General features: G+C 41.6%; 1 protein-coding gene across 1 annotated transcript; it reads right to left on the minus strand.

Moving 5' to 3' along the window:
• Positions 1–4345: 4345 nt before the first annotated feature.
• On the minus strand, positions 4346–9170 carry TNFSF14 (TNF superfamily member 14). The gene is made up of 4 exons (XM_040415846.1): positions 8938–9170; positions 6648–6690; positions 5996–6037; positions 4346–5458 (listed from the first exon to the last, which is right to left on the minus strand). The coding sequence occupies exons 1-4, from the start codon at positions 9163–9165 to the stop codon at positions 5043–5045; spliced, it is 729 nt and encodes a 242-aa protein (XP_040271780.1). The 5' UTR covers positions 9166–9170; the 3' UTR covers positions 4346–5042.
• Between the last annotated feature and the right edge of the window lie 1874 nt (positions 9171–11044).

Consider the following 11044-nt stretch of genomic DNA (forward strand, 5'->3'; position numbering starts at 1 on the left):
GCTCCTATGTACAAGAATATAACTACTATAATACTGCTCCTATGTACAAGAATATAACTACTATAATACTGCTCCTATGTACAAGAATATAACTACTATAATACTGCTCCTATGTACAAGAATATAACTACTATAATACTGCCTCCTATGTACAAGAATATAACTACTATAATACTGCTCCTATGTACAAGAATATAACTACTATAATACTGCTCCTATGTACAAGAATATAACTACTATAATACTGCCTCCTATGTACAAGAATATAACTACTATAATACTGCCTCCTATGTACAAGAATATAACTACTATAATACTGCCTCCTATGTACAAGAATATAACTACTATAATACTGCCTCCTATGTACAAGAATATAACTACTATAATACTGCTCCTATGGACAAGAATATAACTACTATAATACTGCTCCTATGTACAAGAATATAACTACTATAATACTGCCTCCTATGTATAAGAATATAACTACTATAATACTGCCTCCTATGTACAAGAATATAACTACTATAATACTGCCTCCTATGTACAAGAATATAACTACTATAATACTGCTCCTATGTACAGAATATAACTACTATAATACTGCCTCCTATGTACAAGAATATAACTACTATAATACTGCTCCTATGTACAAGAATATAACTACTATAATACTGCTCCTATGGACAAGAATATAACTACTATAATACTGCCTCCTATGTATAAGAATATTACTACTATAATACTGCTCCTATGTACAAGAATATAACTACTATATTACTGCTCCTATGTACAAGAATATAACTAATATAATACTGACCTGGGTGGATCAGAATTTAACCTAACGCAGGATCGCGTTCCGGAGGCGGCAGCCCTGCGCAGAGTCACGCATATATGCGTCATCTCGCGAGACGCGAGATTTCCTGTGAACGCGCGCACACAGGCGCGCGCGTTCACAGGATCGGAAGGTAAGCGAGTGGATCTCCAGCCTGCCAGCGGCGATCGTTCGCTGGCAGGCTGGAGATGTGATTTTTTTTTAACCCCTAACAGGTATATTAGACGCTGTTTTGATAACAGCGTCTAATATACCTGCTACCTGGTCCTCTGGTGGTCCTTTTTGTTTGGATCGACCACCAGAGGACACAGGTAGCTCAATAATAAGTAGCACCAAGCACCACACTACACTACACACCCCCGTCACTTATTAACCCCTTATTCACCCCTGATCACCCCATATAGACTCCCTGATCACCCCCCTGTCATTGATCACCCCCCTGTAAGGCTTCATTCAGACGTCCGTATGATTTTTACGGATCCACTGATACATGGATCGGATCCGCAAAACACATACGGACGTCTGAATGGAGCCTTACAGGGGGGTGATCAATGACGGGGGTGATCACCCCATATAGACTCCCTGATCACCCCCCTGTCATTGATCACCCCCCTGTCATTGATCACCCCCTTGTAAGGCTCCATTCAGACGTCCGTATGATTTTTACGGATCCACTGATACATGGATCAGATCCGCAAAACACATATGAACGTCTGAATGGAGCCTTACAGGGGGGTGATCAATGACAGGGGGGTGATCACCCCATATAGACTCCCTGATCACCCCCCTGTCATTGATCACCCCCCTGTAAGGCTGCATTCAGATGTCCGTATGTTTTTTACGGATCCACGGATACATGGATCGGATCCGCAAAACACATACGGACATCTGAATGGAGCCTGACAGGAGGGTGATCAATGACAGGGGGGTGATCACCCCATATAGACTCCCTGATCACCCCCTGTCATTGATCACCCCCCCTGTCATTGATCACCCCCCCTGTCATTGATCACCCCCCTGTCATTGATCACCCCCCTGTAAGACTCCATTCAGACATTTTTTTGGCCCAAGTTAGCGGAAATTTAATTTTTTTCTTACAAAGTCTCATATTCCACTAACTTGTGTAAAAAAATAAAATCTCACATGAACTCACCATACCCCTCACGGAATCCAAATGCGTAAAATTTTTTAGACATTTATATTCCAGACTTCTTCTCACGCTTTAGGGCCCCTAGAATGCCAGGGCAGTATAAATACCCCACATGTGACCCCATTTCGGAAAGAAGACACCCCAAGGTATTCGCTGAGGGGCATATTGAGTCCATGAAAGATTTAAATTTTTGTCCCAAGTTAGCGGAAAGGGAGACTTTGTGAGAAAAAGAAAAAAAAAACAATTTCCGCTAACTTGTGCCAAAAAAAAAAAAATTCTATGAACTCGCCATGCCCCTCATTGATTACCTTGGGGTGTCTTCTTTCCAAAATGGGGTCACATGTGGGGTATTTATACTGCCCTGGCATTTTAGGGGCCCTAAAGCGTGAGAAGTCTGGGATCCAAATGTCTAAAAATGCCCTCATAAAAGGAATGGGGGCCCCTTTGCCCACCTAGGCTGCAAAAAAGTGTCACACATCTGGTATCGCCATACTCAGGAAAAGTTGGGCAATGTGTTTTGGGGTGTCATTTTACATATACCCATGCTGGGTGAGATAAATATCTTGGTCAAATGCCAACTTTGTATAAAAAATGGGAAAAGTTGTCTTTTGCCGAGATATTTCTCTCACCCAGCATGGGTATATGTAAAAAGACACCCCAAAACACATTGCCCAACTTCTCCTGAATACGGCGATACCACATGTGTGACACTTTTTTGCAGCCTAGGTGGGCAAAGGGGCCCACATTCCAAAGAGCACTATGGGGTCTTTTTACATATACCCATGCTGGGTGAGAGAAATATCTTGGCAAAAGAAAACGTTTCCCATTTTTTTATACAAAGTTGGCATTTGACCGAGATATTTATCTCACCCAGCATGGGTATATGTAAAATGACACCCCAAAACACATTGCCCAACTTCAATACCACATGTGTGACACTTTTTTGCAGCCTAGGTGGGCAAAGGGGCCCACATTCCAAAGAGCACCTTTCGGATTTCACCGGCCATTTTTTACAGATTTTGATTTCAAACTACTTACCACACATTAGGGCCCCTAGAATGCAAGGGCAGTATAACTTCCCCACAAGTGACCCCATTTTGGAAAGAAGTCACCCCAAGGTATTTCGTGATGGGCATAGTGAGTTCATGGAAGTTTTTATTTTTTGTCACAAGTTAGTGGAATATGAGACTTTGTAAGAAAAAAAAAATCAAAAAAAAAATCATCATTTTCCCATGAACTCACTAAGCCCATCAGCGAATACCTTAGGGTGTCTACTTTCCGAAATGGGGTCATTTGTGGGGTGTTTGTACTGTCTGGCCATTGTAGAACCTCAGGAAACATGACAGGTGCTCAGAAAGTCAGAGCTGCTTCAAAAAGCGGAAATTCACATTTTTGTACCATAGTTTGTAAACGCTATAACTTTTACCCAAACCATTTTTTTTTTTTACCCAAACATTTTTTTTTTATCAAAGACATGTAGAACAATAAATTTAGAGAAAAATTTCTATATGGATCTCGTTTTTTTTTGCAAAATTTTACAACTGAAAGTGAAAAATGTCATTTTTTTGCAAAAAAATCGTTAAATTTCGATTAATAACAAAATAAAGTAAAAATGTCAGCAGCAATGAAATACCACCAAATGAAAGCTCTATTAGTGAGAAGAAAAGGAGGTAAAATTCATTTGGGTGGTAAGTTGCATGACCGAGCAATAAACGGTGAAAGTAGGGTAGGTCAGAAGTGTAAAAAGTGGCCTGGTCATTAAGGGTGTTTAAGCTAGGGGAGCTGAGGTGGTTAAATAATACTAGCACTATGTTCCAGAAAGAATATAACTTTTATAATATCGTCCCTCATGTAAAAGAATAAATGAACATTAAAGGTTTTTTTTTACTTCAGCAAGTAGCATTTATTATGTAGAGGAAGTTAATACAAGGCACTTACTAATGTATTCTGATTGCCCATATTGCCTCCTTCCCTTCCTGGATTCATTTTTCCTTCACATTATACACTGCTCATTTCCATAGTTACGACCACCCTGCAATTCATCAGCGGTGGTCATGCTTGTACACTATAGGAAAATGTGCTGGCCTCTCTGGTGGCTGGGATCATGGGAGCTCACATAGGTTGGTGCTTTTTCCTATAGTGTACAAGCACGACCACCGCTGATGGATTGCATGATAGTCGTAACCATGGAAACGAGCAGTGTATAATGTGATGGAAAAATGAATCCAGCCAGCAAAGGAAGCATTATGGATAATAACGATACATTAGTAATTGCCTCGTATTAACTTTCTCTACATAATAAATGCCACTTGCTGAAGTTACACAACCCCTTTAATACTAGACCTAATCTATTATTATTTTTTTATTGCTGTATACATTTTTGTTGTTACCTAGGAGACAGAGTGTTCATTAAAACCAAAATTTAGTCTTCAACATCATGGTAATGCTTTGTAGAAAAAGTTTTATGTTTATGTTATACAATTTTCTGATTATTTTTATGTTTTTTTTTACGGGTATTACCCTTGAGACATTTCCACCTATAAGGTTTTTCCATCTTCATTTACACATTTATATAATGGACAAAAATTAAAAATACATCTTAATGATTAAATTAGGGGATAAATTAACAAGAAAAACAAGAAAATTAGAAAGGTCCTTATACATGTCTTTGTTCTTGACCATAGACATGTCCAACTAATCAAAGCACTCGAAAGGCAACACAGAATTTTATGGTTTACCCTCCCAGTTGACTTTTCTTGGATGCATTTCAGGAGGTTGAGATGGATTTATTAACTGATACCCTAAAAAGTCATATTTCCCCTTGCCTCATATTATAGTCTGCTCTCCTGAGATGGTTTCCAAACACCATGGGAGCTTTTGTAGATATGTTTTCATTGATAGGCCGTCTTCTAAGGAGGTATGACCATACCACCAGACACGTTCCTTGGTTGACATCTGCAAAAACAAATCCTCCAAGATGTCTTGTAGAGATAATTTTAATGATGAAGAGAACTTTGAGAAATTAATTTTAGTTTTAAGAAAATGTTCCTTTTGGGCTAACTAAACCATGAACATCCCAAAGAACGTTGTAGAGTCCCCTTGAACACGTATGAGACGTTTTTGTGACATGCTCACAAAGACTTCCTCACCCTTGGCTAACATGAAGATGCCACCTACAAAGCTGCTTCCTCTCCATACTGTGGATCCTTGAGTGTCACAAAATGTTCTTATGTTGGCCAGCATGGATATGTTTATCGTTGAGCTTCTTTTGACTACCTGATGAGTGAATACTAAATTTTCAGTGTCTTGTGGGCATTTAGATAATCCCAACTGCAACTTGGAGTATATGAAATATAGTCCATCCTTTGGGCACAGGAGTGATCCATTGCTATAGTTAATCTCGTGAAGGAAGGCTAGACCTTTGTCATGTTCCCACTGAAGAGGACCATTTGAAGAACTGTCTACAACAACAATGCCTGGAAAAAAAAGGTTGGGTCAGTACTTTAATTCTGTGGGGTACAAGTGGCACTAATGTTATCCTGTGGTGGTTTTCGTCTCCACACTTAGGTTTTGCTATATGCTCAAGTCATATGAAATGAAATCTTAGAAATCTTCATCAAATGCTGAATGGACACCAAATGTTCCACATGGAGATACACACCAATCCATGAGAAACCTTTAAATTGAAACTGTACTGTTCTACACAGAACAAATTTGATCTCCATATTGAACTCTATACTGAAACATAGTGGGCTCCCTATTTTCTAGTCATTTCTAGGATTCCCTTTCATGCATGGCACAGATTATGCTCAAAATATTTAGGTTGAGGTAGAAAAGCTTGTAAGCACCCAGGAGGCACATAGTACATGCCCTGATAGCCCCTAACAACCACTACTGCTAGGTTTCACTGTTGGAGGAATGCTTTGGATGGATCTTTGTTTTATATTTTGTCTTCAATCATAATCTACCAATCTCACACTGTATAAGCGTTTTCCTCTGTCTACCATACATACCAGTGACATGAGCTGAAGGCATAGGAGGCCCATCCCATGAGCCTGGAAGATAAATAAAAAAAATATATATATATAAAACCAGATGGACAAAACATTTTTCAATAAAGGTAAATAATCCACTTAAAATATACCACTTCCACGAAGGACAGGACGTGGGTGCTGCAGGTTGCCTAGCAACTACAGATCGGCTACAGACAGTAGAGGAAAAACGTGTTGCTGGCACCCAGACTGATGAGTAACAGGTCCGGGGTCTCATTTTAGGGGTATAGTCTGGGGTCTGATTATATTTTAAAGTGTAGTCTGGGAGCTTGTTTCATTTTCTCAGACCATGCTGTTGGGGCCATGAGGCCCAGCACGTTCCAGTTAAGTCCCTAAGAAGATCCCAACTCAGGTTGACCTCGTCCCCTTTTTGATGCACAGGTGTTTCTCTCTCCACCAGCAAACAAAATAGCAAAACTCAAGTGAAGACCATTAGGTCTCTGTCACTGACCAAGGATGAGATGGCAGAGTAATGGCCGGTCCATCCATTCTTGATGTAGGAGATGCTATGGTGCTATCTACTATTACCATTTCCTCAATGTAGACCACAATGCTTGAACACTCTGTCATATCTTGGATATCATCTTAATTTTTTCCTCTAATGGTTTTTTACCTGGCCTGAAGATCATTTTCTGTGCAGGATTGATTTCTTGAATCTAAAAGAAATTGGACCCAATATGTTATAATTCATATATAGATCTCAAGAATGTCAGGATCTTTGCAATGTCCATTTAGATGTGGTCATGTGATTCTAGCGATTAAAGGAACAGCTCCACATCTGTCCATGGGTTGTGTTTGGTATTGCAGCTAAGTTGAATTGTCAATGGGGCTGAACTGCAAAACAACCACATTCTTAGGTTTACCGATGTTAAGATCTTGCTTTCCAAGCTCAACTGCTTACCCTGTGATGGACCTTTCGAAGCCTTATACCAATAAAGCATAGGCTTTTAAGGCCAAATGCATTTATTGATAAACTGACTTATTGCTAGACATGCTTCTACGAAGCATTTGGAGACATTTTGTCCAGTTAACAGACTTTGAGAGGGGAAGCATCATTGGGGTGAGAGATTCTGGATGGCCTTTTTTATGAACTGCCCACCATCTAGACTGTTCTGACGTAGCTGTTAGAAGGTGTTGGGAGCATTGGTTATGCAAGGGCATGCACATGTGGAACCATATCTTTAGCATCTAATCCAGTTTCTGTTTGGGATCCTACAATGGTTGAGTATAAGATAGGGCCAGGGGCTATCCATAGTATTTAGTATATTGGGCAGACTAGATGGGCCAAATGGTTCTTATCTGCCGACACATTCTATGAGTATGAAGGCCTGGTGGTGAGCGCTTATATCCTGCCCTTGCTGTGGAGCAACATACTGCCCCAACTGCAGGTTTGACGATCTGGGAAGCTATCACATATGACAGTCGGTCACCCCTACTAGTGATATGAGGAACACTAACAGCTAAGCAATATGTGCAGGATATCCTGCAGCCATATGTGCTCCTCTCATGCCAGGGCTTGACTGACATTTTTCAGCAGGCATTTTTCGTCCACACACAGCAAGAGAATGTCTCCACCAGATTGAAACACTTCCTTGGCTGCCCGGTCACCAGAGTTATCACCAATCTATGCCCAACCATATGTCATCTTGTATCCAGGCTAGAGGGGGCCCAACAGGCTAAAGGAGGACCTCCTTTGGGTTGTAAATTTTTCCCCAATATCCTTTTGATCTAATATTGTAATACTGACATATATCGTCATTCAATTCACTCATTTTTTCATTCCAACCGCTCCTCCTTGGTGCGGGATTTTATTTGTCAATAAGTGTAGTTTGCCTTTCAGTGGAACACAGAAGGTGATCCAAGAAGTTCAAACCCTCACAAAACGCCATTGCGTGGAACCACTGTGTCAACCAACAGATTTAGCTTTGGGCTATTCCTAAGGGCTTTATCATGGCAGTCCCCAGGTTTTCACCAGTGAACCCGTATACAGGGATCTGGACTTCATTGCAGGGGAACAACAAGGCCGATACCTCCTGATGTAGTCCCTTTGTGATTGACAGCTGACCCATGGGGCTCAGATACACTGGTGCAGAGCACCGAAGGGTCAGGCAAAATCATAGTCAGGGACAAGCAGAGTACAGATAAACAGTCAGAGGTCAAGGCAGACATTGAAGAGTTCATACGTATGTCAGGCACAGGACAGGTCAGGCAGCGAAGGGTCACAACACAGTAGATGTGCATAAGTCGGTACACAGGCAGACAAACAAATATAGCACACCTTTGCAGGAACTAGCAAGCTGGGAACCTATTGCTCAGGCACCTTCTCACGTACTTTGTAAGTGTACCATGACATAGCTTTAAGCTCCTGGGCCATGAATCCCAAATTTATAATAGGAACCCCCCATTTACAAAATGCCATTTATTACACTGGTGTCCTATTAAGTGTCAGAGAGAAGTGCAAAAAATAAGGCAGTAGAATACATACAGTAAGTGCCAAATATGTATAACCCTCAGAGATGATGTATCTAATCCTATCATATGTGATACTATCTGCTGAGCCGAAGTATCTAAGCCTTTTGTTTAATACTGTCTTTTGATATGTTGTATCTAAGCCTATTATTTGTGATACTGTTTTCTGAGCTTATGTATATAAACCTGAGATGTGCAATATTGTCTACTGAACTCATGTATCTAACGTAGGATACTGTTTGATGAGCTCATGTATCAAATCGCGTCGTGTGTGATACTGAGTGCTGATATGCTGTATATAGGATTATTACATAGGATACTGTTTTCTGAGCTCATGTATCTAAGTCTATTGTGTGTGGTACTGTCTAGGTCAGCAGAATACACCCCCTCTGGTCACATTCCTTCCATTGGCCCCACAACGAAGTTGCACTCACCAAATTCTGAACTGCCATTAACCTGGACTCCACCTTCATTAAGAAGTAGATTTCGGATGCTGCTCCACACAGGGCCAGCAGAGAAAATACGAGCAGCACCAGCTGAATCAACAGCTTGCCCCTGTCAGCCGCCCTTCTAACCAGTGGTACAGGTAGGTATGGGGCAGACGGCTGGACGCGGTCTTCCACTGTGAAGACGGACTTTGGAGGTCCTCCATACCTGTCCATCACGATTAGAGCACTAGGGGCTTCTGTAGTAATGCACAGTGGCGACACAGATCTCCGATGTGAGGAGGAGGGGACAACCGGGGAGTTACAGCTCTGTGACCACAAAGAGGGAAATTCATTCAGACACCTCCGGCACACATGTGTAGAGTCACCCATGACATTATACTCTAAGCTCACTACTTTCCTGATTACTGTCCATCAAGTTTCTGATAATCTGGCAGCTTGTTGACTTGCTGGTTTGTAAGATATTATTCCAAACTGACTATAGATATACAACAAATGATCAAAAATATGTGGACTCTCCAGACCTGTGCATCTGAAGCTTCATAAAATGGGTTTCCATGGTTGAGCAGCCGCCTGAAAAGTCTCACATGTCCATACTCAATGCCAAGTGTCGGCTGGAGTGGTGTAAAGCACATCGACACTGGACTCTGGAGCAGTGGAAACTTGATCTTTCTAGTGATGACTCATGATTCACTATATTGCAGTCTGATGGATGAATCTGAGATTGTGGATGCTCAGAGAAGGAGAATATAAGGTGACTACATGAGGGCACTACATGAGAGAAACTGGTTCCTGGAGGAACAGATGGATGAGACACGATCCTGTTTGTTGAGTATGTATTAATTAGAGGAGAGGGTGGTGCAGAGCACTAAAAAGTACCAGGAGAAGTAGCCAAACAGTGAGAGGTAGTGGAAATAGTGCCAGACTGGTGAGAGGACAGCAGCAACCTTCCAGTCTTTGTGTAGTGTATTCAAGATCTGAGCAGTCTACATGTGGGTTTCATCACTTCCAGATGAGGCAGAGAAGATCGGAAAGCCACAGACTGCAAGGGACTGGCCAATCCATGGGAACATCACCAAAGTACTGGCAACAAATATCTGCAGAGGAGTTCAGCAAAAAGCAGGAGGCACCTGGTGTACCAACAGTATGATCAAAGGGGTTGTCCCATGTCAACATTTGGGGCATATCTCTAGGATAGGCCATCAATATCAGATAGGTGGTGGTCACACCTCTGAGACATCTCCAGAAAGGGGGTCCTAAAGTGAAAAGAGAGCAGCCGCTCATGTGCTTCCACCCTCAATTCGCTGCTATGGGACATCTGAAAATAGCCTAGAGCTCTCCCTCACCTATTTTTGGATGTCCCAAAGCAGTGAATGTAGATGATGCTACACATGCTCAGTGTGCATGGGAGCATCTAGCCTTTCTGCTGCCTGACTCGATGACTGAAATTCCCTACTGTTAAAGACATACCTGGAAAACATTAGATATAGTGCTATAAAAGATACAGGTTAATACATGGCCACATACCTCTTTCTCTTACATCCAGTGATGTCTCCTCTAATGTAGACATTCCCTTTTCCTATATTCTCCATTCAGACCAGACCACCATGATGATTTCTTTCAGCCATCTGTTGTCTCTGCAGAGTTGGGCACAGAGACATCTTAGTTTCCTTCTTTTTTCTATCCTCCTCCCCACCTTCTGAACACCTCATCCTGCCACCCCTACTATGCCAACTGTGCTCCCCAATACTATACTGCAGATACAGTCTCCCTATAAATACTACTACCACACAGATAGTTCCCCTTCAATAATTATTGGCACACAGTACCCTAAAAAATAACAGTACCCAGCAAGTACTACCCCTGACACTTATAGTGTCCTGTTTGTGCTAAGCTGTCCTCCCCCCCCCCCCCCCCCCCCCCCCATGTAACAGTCCTCCAATAGTAATAATTCTCTGCCAGAGTGCTATATGTGGTAACAGTGCCCTAAAAAGTAATAATGTCCCTTATTTTGCACTGGAAGTAATAATGCCCCATAGTGCCCATACTATTAATCATGTTCCTCATAGTCCCCAATTAGTAATAAAGCCAACAA

Source organism: Bufo bufo, chromosome 1 (genome assembly GCF_905171765.1).
Source record: "Bufo bufo chromosome 1, aBufBuf1.1, whole genome shotgun sequence".
Taxonomy (NCBI): Eukaryota; Metazoa; Chordata; class Amphibia; order Anura; family Bufonidae; genus Bufo; species Bufo bufo.